The sequence below is a fragment of the Drosophila albomicans genome, chromosome 2L, assembly GCF_009650485.2.
Source record: "Drosophila albomicans strain 15112-1751.03 chromosome 2L, ASM965048v2, whole genome shotgun sequence".
Lineage (NCBI taxonomy): Eukaryota > Metazoa > Arthropoda > Insecta > Diptera > Drosophilidae > Drosophila > Drosophila albomicans.
This window is the reverse complement of record NC_047628.2, coordinates 24,577,343-24,599,580: the sequence shown is the minus strand read 5'-3', so window position 1 is coordinate 24,599,580 and position 22,238 is coordinate 24,577,343. Positions and strand designations below refer to the sequence as shown.

General features: G+C 35.1%; 1 protein-coding gene across 3 annotated transcripts; it reads right to left on the bottom strand.

Annotated features, from left to right (window-relative positions):
• Nucleotides 1-650: 650 nt before the first annotated feature.
• LOC117565086 (uncharacterized) lies at nucleotides 651-16,161 on the bottom strand. 3 transcript variants are annotated; one of them, XM_034244037.2, is made up of 3 exons: nucleotides 16,024-16,161; nucleotides 2,201-2,377; nucleotides 651-1,027 (listed from the first exon to the last, which is right to left on the bottom strand). In XM_034244037.2, exons 1-3 carry the CDS (start codon nucleotides 16,082-16,084, stop codon nucleotides 822-824), a joined length of 444 nt encoding a protein of 147 aa, XP_034099928.1. In that variant the 5' UTR covers nucleotides 16,085-16,161; the 3' UTR covers nucleotides 651-821. The 3 variants fall into 3 exon arrangements, with proteins under 3 accessions (XP_034099928.1, XP_034099927.1, XP_034099929.1); XM_034244036.2 differs by lacking the exon at nucleotides 16,024-16,161 and adding an exon at nucleotides 2,439-2,586; XM_034244038.2 differs by lacking the exon at nucleotides 16,024-16,161 and adding an exon at nucleotides 2,439-2,586 and having other exon boundaries at nucleotides 2,204-2,377.
• Nucleotides 16,162-22,238: the final 6,077 nt, after the last annotated feature.

Here is a 22,238-nt window from a genome sequence, read left to right as displayed (position 1 = left end):
TGTGTGTGTGTTATTGTTGTGTTGTTTTCTTGTTAGTAGAGTGAGCGGGAGCTTTAATTATGGCCTCACAGGCAAAGACAGCTTTTGCTCGGAACGCTAACATTTCCATGATTATAAAGCTTATGTTAAAGGACTAAACTAACATTAAACGCTTTAAATTAAAAATAAAACGGTCTGGAGAATATTTTGAAAATATTTATAGTACAGTTTCGAAGAGACTACAAGTTTGCAAACTTTGTGCCTGCCGTTAATGAGGCATCTCCAGCCCTATAAAGTATATACATACATATATTATTCAGCATATGAATTCTTCTTCGAATAACAAACGTAATGTTGAGGCGAGACTTGCGGTTTTTCGTACTGACATTAATAACAACAGTATTTATGATTCCTGAGATTCCTGGTTGCGAATTTACTTTTGTATGACAGAAACCGCCTACTTATTAGGGGCTGACAATGTAGTACTTGATCGATATGCCACGTATATAATTTGGTATATTTTTAATATTTTTGCGGTATATCATTTTGATATATTTTAAGAATAATGTTTTGTTTTTTTTCCAAATTGAGTAGCGGGTATCTCACAGTCGATCACGCTCTACCGTAGTTTTTTTTACTTGTTTTTTTTTGCGTTCCCACTTTAAAATTAATTCTTTTTCAATTTGGTACTTCAGCTGCTTTAATGAGTAGTTCTCTTTAAATAGTATACATTATGATTTTAAGATCCAATATTTTAAAAATAATTTCTTCAATCGAAGAATACTTGAGGAGTGTCTACGTGGTTTTATTACAAAGAAGAAGAAGAAGCGAAAATCTCACTATTAAGCCAACAAACGGGCCACACCGAAGAACAGGATTATTGCACCGGCAATGGGAGCCAAGGAGCCGGAACCATTACAATTATCCTTGGTGCAGATATCACAAGCCAACTCCTTGACCAAAGGCAGATTTGTATCCGGTTGGCATCCTTGCTTGTTGTTCACATCGCCATAGTAACAACTACGTATAATTTGTTGATGACCGGGCACTGTAAAGTGAAACAAAATAATGCTGTTAATTAACTTTCATCGTTCGCGAATCGCTAATTTGAGATAAGACAAAGTGTCGTCATTCCTTAGCGCATTTTCTAACAGATGCTAACAGATGCTACCTCAGCGCCTGTTATTTTTAAACAGTGAGTGATGTTTGTTTTCAAGGTTAACCCTCGTTTTACATCATATACAATATGTATATACATACGTATATGTAGGTATAATATGTAAATGAACTCAGTAGAACAGTTCCCACATAAGATTTAGTACTGCGCAGTTTTATATTATTTTAATTACGGCTTAGTCCCACGTAGGTTAGCAATACCCCAGCCATAAAGTAAAAAGTAATAACAATAAAAATAGCCGTGACTTATTTGTGGATTACAAACTGACAGCTGCTTAATTGATACTGAGTCATCCCCCGCCTAACTCATCTTACAACTCTAAAGCATATTATTTTCAATTGTTAACCCAATTAGACACAATTACTGGGTGCTTAAAATGGATGGGAGCGGTCGTTACACTCATAAATTAAACATGTATTGAATGACACTAATTAAAAATTGTGTGAAAATTATGAGTGCTACGAACTATGTGAACTACTGCGAAGTTCAAAATAAAAACATAATTTCAGTCACGTTCGTTTCAAACATAAATACAAAATTCTGTGAGTTCCTGTCACAATCAGAAATAAAACCCATTAAATACGGGAAAGTAAAATTAAGTTTTATAGCGATTTCATATATACATATGAATAAATCCATTTAACAATTGTCTCGCATCAGTCATTTGAAATAATTCATTCTAACAACACAAATGAGATAATTGCCTTAAAATGCAAAATAAAAAGGCAAGTGGCAAGTTGAAACTTGCATGAACAATTATTAACATAATCGTATTCCGTTGATGTCAACTTGACAAAATGAATGGGTTTAACTATATATAGTAAATACATATTTGCGCATAAAACAATTGTCTCTTAAATCGCAACCAAAAATATCTAAAAATCCAACTCAAGTTGCTAAGCAGCTAGACTTTGTTAAAATATAATTAAAATATTTGTTGGTTAATTACCAACTCCCACGCACATTTACGACTGCTATGAAATTGAATTAAGCTAATTTATGAGATCACGGATCGTGCAATTAAGATGTGTATTTAAAACTTACAACCTTCCAGAACCTTCTTCATGCAGCCTGTGGCATTGCGAACTTGGAAATATTGGGAGAGATGACGAGGAGGAGTAACGCGACTGCAGTCAAACAAATTGCCCGCTTCAGCTTCGAACTTCTGTCCACACTTAGAGTTGAATAGCGAGTCACAGTTATAGCAATGGATAGCGTAGCCTATAAACGAAATTTAGATATTCAGTGAAATGTTGAATGCACTTTCCGAGATCTTTCATACCCGTGCTGGCCAATACTGCCAGAATGGTTAGACCCAACAGATTCCTTACACTGAACACCATTTTCGAATATACAAATTTAGTGACTGAGAAAAATATTCACGGAACGTTGTCGATCTACACGAACGAGCGACTGCCAGCGATCTGATGGCTTAAGAGTTTCAATCAGCTTGCTTGTTCATCGACACGTATCGCACTCGTATTCACACTCATATTTACACTCACATTATCACTCAAAACGTCACTCAAAGGCATATTCATGGGCTCGTCATTATTGTTCTTCAGGTTTTGAGTGTGACCCGCTTGGTGTTTTGTTTTTGTTTTAAATTCGCTTTCCTGAGTTTAGAATCTTCTGTTTGACACACAAGCACCCATGAATACATAAATATGTGATTTATCAAAACCACTTTGAACATTATATTGGGTGATGTCAGATACTTTTTGCTTTACTCACTTACGTTTTCATTTCTTCCGATGAAACCGATCCAAAATTATAAAAGCAAAAACGTAATACCTTACACAGTTGATTATTGTTTCTTGTATACAAAAGAAAACGTTAATATTGCACATTGATGTATGTCATATGATGTAAACTCTCATTGGTATTCGAGTTAAATCACTTTAAAAATGTATAATAAAAACTAGTTTTAGTTTGTTTTTGTGCTTTTTTATGGGACAATGATATTCAATATCGTATCTTTGATGAAAGCATATTTCATCAGTTGATATAGTTATTTTATACGAGGCGATGCGGTTAAGTAAATAGACTTTTGGATAACACACAATAATAACAATGTATGATAAATAATTTAGGTAATTGAGATAATAATTTAATTAATTAATCTTGAAAATATTTAAAGCATTGTTTTATTTATAAAAATTAAAAAAATATATATAAAACATATAAATATGAGTTTAGATTTTGACTTGTATTCTATATAGAATTTAAAACACATACATATGGGTGCAGATTGCACACGCCGGCAGCTAACAACTTTTAATAATAGCGACAAAGTTAGTAAAGAACACAACAAACTCGATAAACATGCAGTGTTTGGGTATGTGTGTTATTGTCATGTTGCGTGTTGGTAGTAGAGTGAGCGGGAGCTCACAAATTTTTCTTTCAATGATTATAAAGCTTATGTTTAAGGCTTTAAAAAAAAAAACAAAAAAAATGTTAATTTGAAAATATTTGTAGTACAAATTGAAAGTTTATTATTAAAATATAATAATCATTTTTATACCCGATACTATGGGTAGCGCTCGACTGTATCTTTCTTACTTGTTTGGTATTATCCTTCAAATCCTTGAATGCCAATCGATTGGACGATTCGGATGCAATTTGGCAGGATAATAGTCCATGCCAAGAAACTTCGATTGGCATTAGTCCGGGAAGGATCGGACAGGATATGGCCGAGATATAAGCTATTTTCTCTGAACAAAAAAGTCCGTGTAACTTTGTTGCTTACAGGACATTCGTCCTTTTTGGTATGTCAATCGATTTGTATTTAAAAGAGCTATCCTTCTGCCAAAGGACATCCGGATCGTCCTTCAAATGGCCGAGATACGGTGGATTTTCTGAAATTTTGCCAATTTTTCTACACCTACCCCTTGAAAAAATTTCAAGTGCATTTTTTGGTATTATCCTTCAAATCCTTGAATGCCAATCGATAGTCCTGTTTGTTGTGATTACAAAAAAGTGCATCCTTGCTAGATCCTTAAGGATTTGGCAGAGCTATGGCTAAAAAACGAATGGCTTTTTTCGAAAACAAGCTATATCTCGGTCATATCCTTCGAAAACAAGCTATATCTCGGTCATATCCTTGCACATTTTCAATGGACGTGTAATGCCAGGATCGCAAGGACGAACTCTATCGATCGGCATCAAAAAAGTATGGGGTCATCTAAGGATCCAACACTTGTAATTTTTCAGTCTGGAGCCGAAGAAAACCGGCCGAAATCACAAATTCCAGGATATCTAGAGAACCGCAAGGACGATTTGGATGCAATTTGGCAGGATGATAGTCCTTGATAGTCGATTGACATTAGTCCGGGAAGGATCGGACCGGATATGGCCGAGATATAAGCTATTTTCTCTGAACAAAAAAGTCCTTGTAACTTTGTTGCTTACAGGACATTCGTCCTTTTTGGTATGTCAATCGGTTTGTATTTAAAAGAGCTATCCTTCAGCCAAAGGACATCCGGATCGTCCTTCAAATGGCCGAGATACGGCGGATTTTCTGAAATTTTGCCAATTTTTCTACCCCTTGAAAAAATTTTAAGTGCATTTTTTGGTATTATCCTTCAAATCCTTGAATGCCAATCGATAGTCCTGTTTGTTGTGATTACAAAAAAGTGCATCCTTGCTAGATCCTTAAGGATTTGGCAGAGCTATGGCTAAAAAACGAATGGCTTTTTTCGAAAACAAGCTATATCTCGGTCATATCCTTCGAAAACAAGCTATATCTCGGTCATATCCTTGCACATTTTCAATGGACGTGTAATGCCAGGATCGCAAGGACGAACTCTATCGATCGGCATCAAAAAAGTATGGGGTCATCTAAGGATCCAACACTTGTAATTTTTCAGTCTGGAGCCGAAGAAAACCGGCCGAAATCACAAATTCCAGGATATCTAGAGAACCGCAAGGACGATTTGGATGCAATTTGGCAGGATGATAGTCCTTGCCAAGAAACTTCGATTGACATTAGTCCGGGAAGGATCGGACCGGATATGGCCGAGATATAAGCTATTTTCTCTGAACAAAAAAGTCCTTGTAACTTTGTTGCTTACAGGACATTCGTCCTTTTTGGTATGTCAATCGGTTTGTATTTAAAAGAGCTATCCTTCAGCCAAAGGACATCCGGATCGTCCTTCAAATGGCCGAGATACGGCGGATTTTCTGAAATTTTGCCAATTTTTCTACACCTACCCCTTGAAAAAATTTCAAGTGCATTTTTTGGTATTATCCTTAAAATCTTTGAATGCCAATCGATAGTCCTGTTTGTTGTGATTACAAAAGTGTGCATCCTTGCTAGATCCTTAAGGATTTGGCAGAGCTATGGCTAAAAAATGAATGTCCTTTTTCGAAAACAAGCTATATCTCGGTCATATCCTTGCACATTTTCAATGGACGTGTATTGCCAGGATCACAAGGACGAACTCTATCGATCGGCATCAAAAAAGTATGGGTCATCTAAGGATCCAACACTTGTAATTTTTCAGTCTGGGGCCGAAGAAAACCGGCCGAAATCACAAATTCCAGGATATCTAGAGAACCGCAAGGACGATTGGAATGCAATTTGGCAGGATAATAGTCCTTGCCAAGAAACTTCGATTGGCATTAGTCCGGGAAGGATCGGACAGGATATGGCCGAGATATAAGCTATTTTCTCTGAACAAAAAAGTCCTTGTAACTTTATTGCTTACAGGACATTCGTCCTTTTTGGTATGTCAATCCTGTGCTTTTTATACCCGCCACCCATAGGGTAGAAGGGTATTATAACTTTGTGCCGGCAGGAAATGTACATATTTAACAGGTAGAAGAAGGCATCTCCGACCCTATAAAGTATATATATTCTTGATCAGTGTCAACAGCCGAGACGATCTAGCCATGTCCGTCTGTCCGTCTGTGTGTCTGTCCGTCTGTCTTTATGAAACACTGGATCTCAGAAACTATAAGAGATAGAGCTAAATTTTTTTTTCGACAGCATTTGGTATGTTTGCACGCAGATCAAGTTTGTTTCAAATTTTTGCCACGCCCACTTCTGCCCCCGAAAATCAAACAAATCGAATAACAAGCGTAATTTTAAAGCTAGAGCTGCTGGTATATTCAATAATTACTATAGTAGTTATGATTCCTGAAAAGTTGGTTGCTATCAGATAAAAATTGTAGAAGTTATTAAAGAAATACTTTTGTATGGGCAAAACGCCTACTTACTAGGGGTCTTAGTTGCTTTGGCCGACAATCTGGTCCATTGTGCCGTCTATGGTATATTTTGAATGGTGTACTATATCGATATAAACATACCATTTGGTATATTTTTAGTATTTTTTTAGTATTTTCGGTATACTTTGAAAATAATACCGCAATATTTTGCTTTATTAAAAATAGGTTGCGGGTATCTCACAGTCGAGCACACTCTACTGTAACTTTCTTACTTGTTGAATTTGTCATTTTAGCTGCTTTAATGAGTATTTCCTTTTACATCAGTATAAATACATTGATAATCCAAAACGTTGTTTTTTTTCATATGATTTCTAACAGATTTTCAATGTCGCTTCTCTGCGCTTGTATCTATGGTCAGAAGGACCACAAGCAAGAGTGAAGCTCTTGAAGCTCATATAATATACATTAGTAAGAAAGAAATATACTTACATACGTATCTTATACCTATCTTATATTTTTCCTTGTGTTAGCGACTGTCGATGTGGTTCAGCTGTGGGGAATAAAATTAATAAAGCGTATGCGCATGCGTAAAAGCTGATTGCTATGGCCTGCAAGTGAAGACAAAGCTGTGACAACGAGCTTTTGTTGTTGGCCGTTATATAGGTATTTTAATGTGGGGACTTTTAACATTTGAATAACGTTTATACGTTTAATACGTTTGTACGTTTAATAATTTACAACGTGTACTTGAACTAATTATTGCATTGAACTAAATAGTGCATTATAGTAAATCTTTTCCTAGGTATTTACTATGCAATTAATTAGATAATTTATTAGGCATTTTGCTAGATTCTTAACGAGGTTCATAATCTGTTGACAAAATAAATAACTAAAAATACTTATAACAAATATTTACCTTAAGATAGAAAACGGCACTTTACAAAATCAATGTGGTTCTCCTGTGGTGAACAGACAGCTTTAGTGGACAAGGCTAGGTGCACTTTAACAAATGGGCATAATGGAGATAATGTTGGTCTATCTTTGCATCCAAACTATCAGTGAGTAACCCGTTCACTGAGTTTTTAACTTTCTTTATCCTTTTTTTTATCACATATAACTTTACTAAAGGTTAACCACATAACCTGCCAACATCCCAATTGAAAGCAAAAAAAAAAAAAAACATTTCCGGAAATCTTTGTGACATTTATTCCTACTCAAAGAGGTAATCGCTTATTCATTTTATGCCTGTCTTAAAGCGATCAGCTTTTACAGTGCAATCCAAGCTTTTTAATTTGCCAGTACCGTGTTTGACCAATAGATGGCGCTTTTTCAAGCTTTCGCAAACCAACCACGGACAAAGATACCTCCCACTTATAGCAAGCCCGATAAAATATGTAGTACAATTTTCTGAATCTCGCATAGCTAAATAGTGTAAATTAAATATGACAACTACATATGTATATTTACAAATCATTCAATAAAATGAAATAAAGTATGCAGTTGACAAAAATTGCATACTTTACGGCTGTAATAATTTTTTGGTTTTGCTTCAACAAGCAGCCTAACAAATTGTGTGTGCGTCTTAATGTCGTGTTGTTTGGATTTAGAAAAGCGGAAGCTTTAATTATGACTTCACAGACAAAGACAGCTTTTGCTATATTATCAATGATTAAATACAAACATTAAACGCTTTAAAAAACAAAAAAATTCTTGCAAATATTTTGAAAATATTAGTAGTTCAGTTTGAAAGAGACTACAATTTTGTAAGTTTATTATTTAATTTCTAAATCAAGAAAGTATTTTTTTGGCCTATGAATATTTGGGGAATGTGCACATTTATTACAAAAATGAAGCGAAAGTAAAAGATACATACCTTTTTAAGTGGGTTAGAGATACACACACGCCCACACACACACATTTTGTGTGTGGCGTATTCCTCATACAAATAAATAACAAGTTCATAAATTTATTGCTAATCAAATTAAATTTGTGTGGGAATCCCAAAGGATTCTATATTTAGTGTTATCGCATTTCAATAGAAAAAAAAACAAATTTTATTCAAAACAAGTAAGAAAGCAACAGTCGAGTGTGCTCGACTGTGAGATATCCGCTACCCATTTTGAATCAAAGCTATTGCGTTATTATTCTCAAAATGTACCGAAATAATATACCACGAAAAACTAAAAAATATGAAAATCGTATGTTGGGTATATTGATATGGTACCACATTTAAAATATACCATAGACTGCTCAATCTACCAGATTGTCAGCCAAAGCAACTAAGACTCCTAGTCAGTATGCGTTTTTGCCCATACAAAAGTATTTCTTTAATACCATCGACAATTTTTATCTGATCGCACCGAAATTTTCAGGAATTACAACTACTTTAGTTATTATTGTATATACCAAAAATTTCTAGCTTTTCTAGCTTTAAAATTACGCTTGTTATTCGAATAGTTGTTCATACGGACAGACGGATAGAAAGACAGACGGACATGGCTAGATCGTCTCGTCTGTTGACGCTGATCAAGAATATATATACTTTATAGGGTCAGAGATGCCTCCTTATGCCTGTTACACATTTTAAATTAAGACGAAATAAAATAAATATATAGAAAAGATTTCTTTAATTTATGAATATTTGAGAAGAGAAGAAGATGTGAGAAACTTTATTGAAACTCTTAACCCAAAGAACAGGATTATTGAACCATCAATGGGATCCAACTAACCGGAACCATTGCAGCCATCTTCGGTGCAGACTTCGCAGGCCAACTGGTCGGCTGACGTAGGGGGCCCCTCGCAGCCCTTTTTCTTGTTCACCTTGCCAAAGTAACAGCTACGCACTATTATTTGATGAGTCTCTTTAATAGAGGATAAAAATATTATTCATTAATTTACATCGATAGTGAATAGCTTATTTGAGAAAACCGAATACAGATAAAGTACGTTAGTATTATGTAGTTTTATATTACTTTAATTTAATTTAACTAATTAAATCACTTTAAATGTTAGCAAATAAAATAAATGAAAAAAAAGGCAAATAGCATGTTGAAACTATTATAAATATCACAATTTTCAACATATTTAGTGGATGTCAATTAATCAAAATGAATGGGTCAAATTATCCTTAAGATCAAATTGAACATAGAACAATTGGATCTTTAATCAAAACACAAATCTCAAAAAATTCGACTTAAGTTGATAGGCGGTGGTTTAAAGTTCGAAGGTAATTCTAATAATGGTTGGTTTTAAAACTTACTGGTTCCTATAGTCTGCTTTATGCATCCTGTGGCAATGCTACTGCAATCTATTAATTCGGTAGGCTTGTTTGTAAAAACGATCTTATCGATATTGCTATTGTAGTACGTAATAAAGTTATAGCAATGGATGGCATAGCCTATAAACGAAATTCAAATATTCAGTGAAATGTTGAATGCACTTTCCGATACCTCTCATACCCGTGCTAGTCAAGACTGCCAGAATGGTCAGACCCAAAAGATTCCTTACAAAGGACACCATTTTCGAATAAAAAAAACGGGAATGCTTCGACTCAAACAAAAATTCACGAAACGTTGTCGATCTATACGAACAAGCGACTGCTAGCGATCTTGATGGCTTCCGAGCTTTTATCACCCCGCTTGTTAATCTATATATATTGCACACGCATTCCAGAATTTATAGATCTTGCGTTACGCACACTAAGGCCCATATGTGATTTTGTCAAAACCACATTGTGATATTTTTAATAACTAAAAAATTGAAATTAATTATTGATGCATGTATGTATGTGATATTATATATATAATCCGAATATTCAGTCATCCGTAGTCTAATTATGATTATGATGATTTACAACCTTACATTTCGTTTTTATTTGCAATGTTACTATTTACAATTTACTATTACTAGAAATTACTTGAACTTATATACTCTAACTAAACAAATAAATATGCCTTTGTTATCAATATTATGCTAAAAGACTAACATTTAACGCTTTAAAAAACAAAAAGTGTCTTGAGAATTATTTAAAAATATTTGTAGTTCAGAGACTTAAGATCTTGTAGATTTATTTTTGAATTTATAAATTTTTTCAATTTGGCACCTTAGCTGCTTTTATGCGTATTTACTTGTAAATAGTATACATCAATTTTAAAATAAGACACAATAATATAGAAAGTATTTATTTGACCTACGAATATTTGGGGAATGTGTACATTTATTACAAATATGAAGTGAAAGTAGAAGATATCATACATGTAACAAAGTAGAGTAATTTATTGATAGAAAATATAAAAGTAATGAAGTAATGATAAATTAAACAGAATAATGTTCAACACGATTTGAGGACAACTGTTCCTATCAACGCAGACACACCAACTAACTTCTCGTCGATCTCGCTTTCATGATCAGTGCTGCCGTATCCTTTCACTAAGCTCGCGTTGCCACTCGTTGCCAGCAACCAGTAGTGCCATACTTCACATTCGGCCATCCTGATAAGCATCGTCTGTCCCAGACGACAAACAATCATCGTTGTACCCGACGTACTGCCACAGCTTCATATTGTCAGAACTTGTGATAGTAATATTGGGCCCCTCGATCTGTGCAGCTTTTCTGACTTCAAAACACCCATTGCGTTTCACTTCTATTACCTCATATGGACCAAGGTAATTATTGTGCAATTTCCTCCCAGCAAGGAATTGTGTTCGCTTCACAGCAACTAAGTCACCTTCTTTATAGTCATACACCTGTTTTCGCTTTTCGTCGTACTGCATTTGATGCACAGTTTTCTGCAATTCACCAATCGACTGATTCAGCTGACGCAGTTGCTCAGCTACCTCGACAGCGGTGCCTTGCAAATTCTGATCGGTTTGTTGCACCTCCTGCAGTTGCTCCTGCAACTGCTTGTTGCTGCTCTTCTGCAACTTAAGTGCGCTGTGCGATTGCTCCAGCTCCTGCTTCATGCCGTGCAGCTTCTCAACAAGTCTTCCGGCATTCATGTCCGCCTCCATCTCGAACAACTCAAAGCTTTGCATCATTTCGTTCTTCTCTGCCTGCAACACTTCCAGCACTGTCGAAAGCTCCGCATTTTTGGCCGATAAATTGGCATTGGCCACCCGAATGGTCTCGACTAGCGTCTTCAAGTCGGCGATCTTTTGTTCATCTTCTCGTGCCAACTGCTCCTTGAGCTGCAGCTCGGTGTTTGTGATCTCTAGTCGCTCTTGCAGCTCCTTCATGGCCACCTTGTTGTCGCTGCTCTGTTGCTGCTGTTCCAGTTGCAACTTGGCTAGGTCTTTCTGCAACTTTTGCTCACGCCTTTGTGCTTCGCTCATGGTCGCAATACTCGTTTGAAGCTGTTGACGCGCCTCCTGCAGCTCACGCTCCAGCTGCAAGCGTTCCTTGCTGCTCGCATCGCTACGTACGCTGCTCCGCTGCTTCAGCGACTCAATGCTCGGTTTGTACTGCGGGGGAGCATTTTTATCAACTTTTGTTTCAACGATATTATAAATACTCATCTGATTAAGGTCAGCGTGATCCTCCTGAGCTGACGACGACGAAAAGTTGAATCCATTTTCATTCAGGGCAAAATGAAACTTTGACACAAAATCATATCCAACCAGTGCATCAAATTCAATCTTGTTGTCTGGTACCACAATGAACTTTTGAAGCGACTGAACATCGTCCACTGTTACGACTCCTTCGAATTCGCCCCATGGAATTGTACTGACTTTTCCCATACCACGCAGAACAGATGTACATTTATTGAGCTCCACTGCAGGCAAGCGTTTATACACTGAGTACTTCATAACGGACACATCGGCTCCTGTATCAACCAGGCATGATACCTCAACGTTGTTTAGTTTTATAATTTTTAGTCGCTTATCTGCTTTAACAACGTGAACGGCTTTTATAGCGTTAGGACAATTTAACGAAATATGTCCATCTTCTTGACACTTGAAGCACTTCGTTTTAGCTACACAGTCTTTACGCATATGATCGACTGAACCACAATTAAAGCAACGAGATTGGTTTTTAGAGTTGTCGCTGTTCTGGTTACGCTTTCTTTCTCTATTATCGTCTTTTTGGTTTTCAACATCTTTTACACACTCATAGTCGCAGTATTTTTCTTTTAGTTCCTCAAAAGTTTTGCAGCCGTACATACTATATTTAAACTCTTTTCCAATATTTAAGCCATTTACTATGTAGCGAATAATTGACTTTGTTTCAACGTTACCCAATGCAGCAATTTTTCTCATCTGCAGCACATATTCCTGGAAACTTTCAACATCTTGTTTCTTTCTCTCATTGAGTTTTGTATGTATTTCTGCACTTTCATATTCTCTTTTGAACTCCTTTAACAGCTTGCTTTTTAGTTCACCGTAATTACATACAAATTCAGATTCAAGAAACAACTGAGCCGTTTTTGTCATTTTCGATCGCGCATTTACGTATTTTTGCTTCTCGTTTAACCCGTATGCGTCTGCGTTTAGCTCGAAATTATTAAACCAATATTCCACTGGCACTGACTCTCCATCAAAATCTGGCACAACTTTAGAAAACCCTTCTACCGACACTTTTGGCTCTTGCCGGTCTATCTCATCGGCTTGAATTTTTAAGTTTAATAATTGAATTATTTGTTGCAAATTCACTTGATTTTGTTCAATTATCTTCTCCATTTTTGCCAGTTCAATTTCACTTTTTTCCTTTGAGCTATTGCTTGCAACTTCCAATAATTCTTTTTTTTCTTCTTCTTTCTTCACTCTGTTTGTTGCGCTATTTCTCGTAAGTTCTACCGATTTGATTTTCACTTCTGTCTTCACTGTCTCTCTGCTTCGCAGCGTATATTTCTGTCCTCTTTCAACTTTAGCCTTTTCTATTGCAGCTGTTTTTTTCATTGTTCACATGCACACACATGTACACACACATTCATCGCGACTCGACAATATGTTATGTACACTCGATTTGGTTTTCAACGCCGTTTCAACACAATTAATTCTGTTTTACAATACCGAACTTCAGACGGTTGAGCCCCCAAATGTAACAAAGTAGAGTAATTTATTGATAGAAAATATAAAAGTAATGAAGTAATGATAAATTAAACAGAATAATGTTCAACACGATTTGAGGACAACTGTTCCTATCAACGCAGACACACCAACTAACTTCTCGTCGATCTCGCTTTCATGATCAGTGCTGCCGTATCCTTTCACTAAGCTCGCGTTGCCACTCGTTGCCAGCAACCAGTACACTATAGGAAATTTGACCACTTTCTCTGGCCAAAAGTTATTTTTTGAAAGTTGGCAGATTGAACTAATTTTAGGTGCAATGTGTTCACAATAGATCCTTCATCAATGTTGCATACCAGAATTTTCGATAGATGGCGCCACTCAAGAAATATCAGCTGATAAAAACAGCTGTGTGAATGGCAGTTTACGTGTTTTTGCATATTGCATTTTTCTTGCAATTTTCCAATTGTTAATAGCGAAAAATTAAAGCACATTGCTAAAATTTTTGAAATGAGTTCTATCCACAGTAGTTTGTATTATGTGTTTGTGCTTGTCAAATGAGTAAAAAATTCGTGTTGTCCCCTGAATAGATTAAAATTGTTAGTAACCTAAAAAATGGATATTTTTGATGGAGTTTCATTTTTCGAAAGCTGTGTAAAGTGAGGGCACCCGAGGGATTCGATGAAATGTTTTCTATGTTGTAGAGTATTTCATTCTTGTTCAAATGAGAGTAATTAAAAAGATCACAAATAACCACAAACCCCTTAAATTTTAATTTTTAGAAGGTAATCTAACTGCAAAAATTTAGAGTTTTAGGTTAAATGAAAATTAATGTCGAGAAAAAAAAACAAAATTGATTTTTTTTGTTAACTTTTATATGTAGTATGTGATATAAGTAGGAAAAAAGCGATTTTACCACAAAAAACAATGAAAAATATCAAACAACAAATTGCATGAAATTTTTTTTTTTTGTAATTTTTATTAAATTACGGCGTGCCACGCCCACTAATGTTACAAAATATATAAAATAATTATTATAGAAACATTTCTTGTATATTAAAATAATATTTTAAACATTTTCGCAAAATTGCTTAAATTAAAAAAAAGGGGGCGGTGCCACACCCATTTTTTTATTATTTTAATAGATAATGGTTGTCTTAACCTAATGCAAAAAACCGATTTGAATTATCTTGCTCCGTTCTTGAGATATTAATTTTGGCCAGAGAAAGTGGTCAAATTTCCTATAGTGCAGTAGTGCCATACTTCACATACATATAGAGATACCTTATTAAGTGTGCTAGAGACACAAATTTTGTGTGTGTGTGTCTGACACCTTTTGCCGCATCCATATTTTATGTTGGGTTTTTATATTTTATCACTTTTGCGTAAGGTTTAAGGGCGCTTGGCCTTAAGTGGCGTATTTCTCATGTAAATAAATAACAAGTTCATTTAAAAATTTATTGCTTATCGAATTAAATTTGTTTGGAAATCCCAAAGGATTATAGATTTTGTGTTATCGCATTTCAATACAAATTTAAAAAAAAAAACTAAACAAATTTTATCAAAGTAAATAAGAAACAGTCGATTGTGCTCGACTGTGAGATACCCGCTACTCATTTTGATCAAAAGCAAAATATTGTGTTATTATTCTCAAAATGTACCAAAATAATATACCACAGAAATGCCACAAAAATTTGTCAAATGGTATGGCCAAATTATAGCTGTATCTTTTGTAGTCTCTTAGATCTAGGTGTTCATAAGGACAGACGGACATGGCTAGATCGTCTCGGCTGTTGACGCTGATTAAGAATATATATACTTTATAGGGTCAGAGTTGCCTCCTTATGCCTGTTACACATTTCAAATTAAGACGCAATAATATATATAGAAAAGATTTCTTTAATTTATGAATATTTGAGAAGAGAAGAATATGTGAGAAACTTTAAAGAAACGCTTAACCCAATAAATGGGTCATACCAAAGAACAGGATTATTGAACCATCAATGGGATCCAACTAGCCGGAACCATTGCAGTTATCCTTGGTGCAGATATCGCAAGCCAACTCCTTGAGAGGGGGCAGATCTTTATCCGGTTGGCATCCTTCATTGTTGTTCACATCGCCAAAGTAACAGCTACGTAGAATTTGTTGATGACCGGGTGCTGCGAAGTGAAACAAAATAAAGCTGTTAATTATATTTCATCGTTCGCGAATCGCTAATTTGAGATAAGACAAAGTCTCGTCATTTTAACTTTATAGTAAATATATATTTGCGCATAAAACAATTATCTCTTAAATCGTAACAAAAATGTCTGATAACCCAACTCAAGTTGCTAAGCGGCTAGACATAGTTAAAATATAATTAAAATATTTGTTGGTTAATTACCAACTCCCTCGCACATTTACGACTGCTATGAAATTAAATTTAGCTAATTTATGAGATCACGGATAGTGCTATTAAAACGGGTATTTAAAGCTTACAATATTCCAGAACCTTCGTCATGCAGCCTGTGGCATTGCAAACTGTTAAATATTAATAAATAGTCAAACAAATTGCTCGCTTCAGCTTCGAACTTCAGCCGCACTTAGGATCTAATACCGAGGCACAGTTATAGCAATGGATAGCATAGCCTATAAATGAAATATATTCAGATATTCAGTGAAATGTTGAATGCACTTTTCGAGATCTTTCATACCCGTGCTGGCCAAGACTGCTAGAATGGTTACACACAACAGATTCCTTACACCGAACACCATTTTCGAATATGCAAATTTAGTGACTGAGAAAAATATTCACGGAACGTTGTCGATCTACACGAACGAGCGACTGCCGGCGATCTGATGGCTTAAGAGTTTCAATCAGCTTGCTTGTTCATTCATACATATCGCACTCGTATTCACACTCATACTCAAACTCGCACTCAAAGGCATACTCAAAAGCTCGACATTATTGTTCATCCTTGTTGAGTGTGTTCTGCTTGTTGTTTTGCTATTGTTTGGAATTCGCTTGCCTGAGATTAGAATCTGGCGCTTGGCACTGAAACGCACATGAATACATAAATATTTGACTTATCAAAACCACTTTGAACATTCTTTTGGGTGATTGATATTAAATATCATATCTTCAATGAAAGCACATTTGATCAGTTGAGATTATTTAATTTATTAGTGAAGGAATTATTCAAAGTCTTGTTTCTGTAATACAAATTTTAAACCCAACAAATAAATATGAGTTTAGATAGAGAAAATGATAATGATACGAAGATCAACAATGTGAAGCATTGTCAAACATCAGAGGCAGTTTGGAATATATTGCGAAAGATTATTAGCGACAAAAACGAAAGACGGAGATAGCATGATCGAGCATCTTGGAAACTTTTTGATGTAGTCGAAAAACTAAATGAGATCAAGGTTACATTACCCGATGAGTTTTTATGCAAGTTAGCACCCAGCTCACCGAACCAATCTTATTAGAAATATAAACAATTTTGATTACTCGCTTGACTATATTTCCAATTCATTAATTATTATTAATTAATTTATTTAAAGCCTATATCACAATGCGCAAGTCTTAAGTCTTAATGTGAACTCAAGAGCGAATGATGACATATTAAAAAGCAATTGTAAACATGAAAACTTTTTACACATTTTACACTTCAATCTTTGATTTCATCATCCGTTTGTATAAACGTTAAGAGCCTTTATCCCAATTTAGCTGGCTTGCAGCATATGTAAGTCCGATTTTGTACTTTAGTTGTAATTTGATATCCGAAAAATGCGAAAGCTTGCAGCTCCCAATATATAAATATAGTTTTTGTCTAATCAGTATAACTGAATCTGAATCTTGACAATCTGCCAACGTTTAGGGCATTAAAAGTTCAACTTTTCGAAGAAGCAGAGAGGCGTAAAGCAGAGAACTGTTCAGAAGAAGGAGAACACAAAGTCTTCGGAAAGCATGCGTGAAAGAATTAGACAAATTCTAACGCGCAAAAAGAATCAATAAAGTGTGATCGAGCAAACAAGCAAAGCGGGAAGAAGTTGGGCTGCTGGACATGATGCGATTGTCAAGGCCACTTCGCAGTAAATTGTAGATCACAAATGAATACAGAAAAGAACAACTAGAACCGAAGAGAAAAAGAGAGAAGTTTCTGTCTTCTGTGTGAAGATGAAACATGAGCTTGAATAGCGGAGCTAGGGCACATTTACATGTGTACATACATATGTAGCGAAAAAAGTCAGTTTATTGATTTATCAGAATGTAAAGAGCACATCTGTTTTGCAACTGACAACTAAATTGAAGCAAATGGTCGTGGAAAAGTACGTTTGTTCACGAAATTTGGCCAAGTCGATCTGCTTAATGTTTTGTATGTTATGTTAAAGAACTGCAATGTAATTTTGTATTGGAAAGAAGCAGCAGAATTTGTTCATGCTAGAAACAAATATAGAAAAGTGCTATGCTGCTAATGCTAACAACTTATACCTGATAAATTGGCACAAAGGTTTGGATACCTGATCTTAAATAGTCTGCAGAAAATAATAAGGATCAATATGGAACACGGATTGAAGACCAGTTTATGGAAAATAAAAGATCATGCCTGTATTACCTGTGCAAACAGTTTCCGAAGTGTTCATAAAATCGAGCAGAGGATGTGCTTGATTTGATACATACAGATATTTGTAGCCCCATGAACAAATCGTTATTTGGCTAGATCGTCTCGGCTGTTGACGCTGATCAAGAATATATAAACTTCATAGGGTCAAGATGCCTCCTCTTACATACATTTCCAACGGGCACTTAGCTATAATACCCTTCTACCCAATGGGTAGCGGGTATAAAGACAAAAGTGTAGAAAAGAGTATTTCCTTTTAAATAGTATAAATAAAGATTTTAAATTAAAACATATTCATGTATGTATATAGAAATGATTTCTTTAATATATGAATAATGAGGAGAGAAGAAGACGAGAAAAACTTTATTTAAACTCTTAACCCAACAAACGGGTCTCACCGAAGAACAGGATTATAGAACCAGCAATGGGATCCAACTAGCCGGAACCATTGCAGCCATCTTCGGTGCAGACTTCGCAGGCCAACACCTTGGCCTCTAGAAGATTTAAGTCCGCCGTGCAGTCCTTCTTGTTAGTCACATGGCCAAAGTAACAGCTACGTACAATTACCTGATGCATGGGCGCTTCAAAAAAACCTAAAACAGAGTGTGGTCATTTCTTTGCAAATTTTTATACAATTTCGAACAGATGCTAACATATGCTTTTCAGCACCTGTTATTTTTAAACAGCCCGCGATGTTTGCTTTCCAGACTAAACTCTGTTCTACATCATAAATGGGCTACTATGTATGGATAAAATTAACATTAAGTAGAACAATAGAATTGCGGAGTTGCATATTAATTTATTTTAATTTCATTAATTAAATCACACAAAAAAATATTGTTTTATAGTTACTGGATAATTCTATGTAACAATTATAACGAATCAGTCATTTGAAATCATTTACTCTAATACAACAAATAGATAATTGACTCTATAATCAAAGCACGAATCTCAAAAAATCCAACTCCAATTCAAATATTTGTTCATTTAATAATAATAATTTATTTGAGATCAAGGATGATTTAATTGAGATAGGTTCTTCTCACTTACGAGTTTCCAGACTTAGCTTCATACAGCCTGTGGCATTGGGAACTTGGAAGTCTTGACTGGAGCGAAGATTAGGTACAACGCTACTGCAGTCAATCAATTCACTTTCCTTAAGATTCTGGCCGCCCTTGGAACTTAATATCTTGTGGCAGTTATAGCAACGGATGGCATAGCCTATAAACGAAATTCAAATATTCAGTGAAATGTTAAATGCACTTTCCGATATCTCTCATACCCGATCTGACCAAGACTGCCAAAATGGTTAGACACAACAGCTTTCTGATACTGGACAACATATTCGAGAACACAAAAATGAAAAAAATATTCACGGAACGTTGTCGATCTACACGAACGAGCGACTGCCAGCGATCTGATGGCTTAAGAGTTTCAATCAGCTTGCTTGTTCATTCATACATATCGCACTCGTATTCACACTCATACTCAAACTCGCACTCAAAGGCAAACTCAAAAGCTCGACATTATTCTTCATCCTTGTTGAGTGCGTTATGCTTGTTGTTTTGTTTTTGTTTTCGATTCTCTTAGCTGAGATTAGAATCTGGCGTTTGGCACAAAAACGCACATGAATACATAAATATAATATTTGACTTATCAAAACCACTTTGAACATTATTTTGGTACGAACACTTTTTGCCGTATTCACTTTCGCATTCATTTCTTACGATGATACCGATGTTTTCATATGGGAATTGATATTAATTATCGTATCTTAATGAAAGTATATTTGATCAGTTGATCAGATGTTTCTGTAATTCAAATTTGGAGTCCAACAAATAAATATGAGTTTCGATTTTATCTTATATTCTAGATAGAATCTATAGCACATGTGGAAGAATATGACAGACGCCGGCACAAAGCTTTCACACTTTATGCTTACTTTTATAAACGTGCATGAGTTTGAATGTGTGTGTGCGTGTGTGTGGTATTGATGTGTTGTTTTTTGTTGGTAGCATGAGTGGGACCTCCAATGATTATAAAGCTTATGCTTAAGGTGTAACATTTAAAGCTAAAACAAAAAGAAGTCTTGAGAATATGTTCCAAATATTTGTAGTTCAGTTTAAACGAAACATGAACTTTGTAAATTTATTATTCAAATTTAGAAGTTACTTTTAAATTTGGTACTTTAGCTGTTTTAATAAGTACAAAAAGAATAAATCATGATTTTAAGGATTCTTTCAACTCATTTATATTTGATGAAAGTGTACATTTTACTGAGACAAACTTTTAAATACATAAATGCAATACACCGAAGAAAAGGATTATTGCACCAGCAATGGGAGCCAAGGAGCCCGATCCATTGCAGCCATCCTCGGTGCACACATCACAGGCCAACAGTTCGACTGACAATGGGGACACCTCGCAGCCCTTTTTGTTGTTCACATTGCCAAAGTAACAGCTACGCACTATTACTTGATGAGGCTCTTTAATAAGGGCTAAAAAAATTATTCATTAATTTACATCGATGGTGAATCGCTTATTTGAGAAAACCGAATACAGATAAAGTACGTTAGTATTATGTAGTTTTATATTACTTTAATTTAATTTAACTTATTAAATCACATTAAATGTTAGCAAATAAAATAAATGAAAAACAAGTAAGAAAGCTACAGTCGAGTGTACTCGACTGTGAGATACCCGCTACCCATTTTGAATAAAAGCAATATATTTTGCGGTATTATTCTCAAAATATACCAAATATACTGCAAAAATACTAAAAATATACCGAATGGTATATGTGGTATATCGATAAAGTACCGCATTCAAAATATACCATAGACAGCTCAATATACCAGATTGTCAGCCAAAGTAACTAAGACCCTTATAAGTAGGCGTTTTTGCCCATACAAAAGTATGTATTTCTTTTATAACTTCGACAATTTTTATCTGATCGCAACCAAATTTTCAGGAATCATAACAACTATAGTTATGTAGTTAGTATTATATACTATATACCAAAATTCGCAACTCTAGCTTTAAAATTACGTTTGTTATTCGATTTTTTTGATTTGCGGGGGCGGAAGTGGGCGTGGCAAAAATTTGAAACAAACTTGATTTGCAAACTTGCAAACATAACAAATGTTGTCCAAAAAAAATTATTGCTCTATCTCTTATAGTCTTTGAGATCCAGTGTTTCATACGGACAGACACACAGACACACAGACGGACATGGCTATATCGTCTCGGCTGTTGACGCTGATCAAGAATATTTATACTTTATAGGGTCGGAGATGCCTCCTTTTACCTGTTACATACATTTCCTGTCGGCACAAAGTTACATTACCCTTCTACCCTATGGGTAGCGGGTATAAAAAGGCAAATAGCATGTTGAAACTATCATGAATATCATAATTTTGAACATATTTAGTGGATGTCAATTAATCAAAATGAATGGGTCAACATATCCCTAAGATCAAATTGAACATAGAACAATTGGATCTTTAATCAAAACACAAATCTCCAAAAATTGGACTTAAGTTGATAGGCGGTGGTTTAAAGTTCAAAGGTAATTCTAATAATGGTTGGTTTTAAAACTTACTGGTTCGTATAGTCTGCTTTATGCATCCTGTGGCAATGCCAGATTTGAAAAAACCGGGAGGCTCAATTCTACTGCAATCTATTAATTCGGTAGGCTTGTTTGTAAAAACGATCTTATCGAAATTGCTATTGTAGAACGTATTAAAGTTATAGCAACGGATGGCATAGCCTATAAACGAAATTCAAATATTCAGTGAAATGTTGAATGCACTTTCCGAGATCTTTCTTACCCGTGCAAGCCAAGACTGCCAGAATGGTCAGACCCAACAGATTCCTTACAAAGGACACCATTTTCGAATAAACAAAACGGGAATGCTTCGACTCAAAAAAAAAAATTCACGAAACGTTGTCGATCTATACGAACAAGCGACTGCTAGCGATCTTGATGGCTTCCGAGCTTTTATCACCCCGCTTGTTAATCTATATATATTGCACACGCATTCCAGAATTTATAGATCTTGCGTTACGCACACTAAGGCCCATATGTGATTTTGTCAAAACCACATTGTGATATTTTTAATAACTAAAAAATTGAAATTAATTATTGATGCATGTATGTATGTGATATTATATATATAATCCGAATATTCACTCATCTGTAGTCTAATTATGATTATGATGATTTACAACCTTACATTTCGTTTTTATTTGCAATGTTACTATTTACAATTTATTATTACTAGAAATTACTTGAACTTATA

Coding starts and splice junctions, on each gene's coding strand:
- LOC117565086 (XM_034244037.2), bottom strand. CDS start 16,084: ATGGTGTTCGGTGTAAGGAATCTGTTGTGTGTAACCATTCTAGCAGTC. Junction 2,378..16,023: donor AGCAGTCTTGGCCAGCACGG/GTATGAAAGATC, acceptor TTTCGTTTATAG/GCTACGCTATCCATTGCTAT. Junction 1,028..2,200: donor GAAGAAGGTTCTGGAAGGTT/GTAAGTTTTAAA, acceptor TTCACTTTACAG/TGCCCGGTCATCAACAAATT.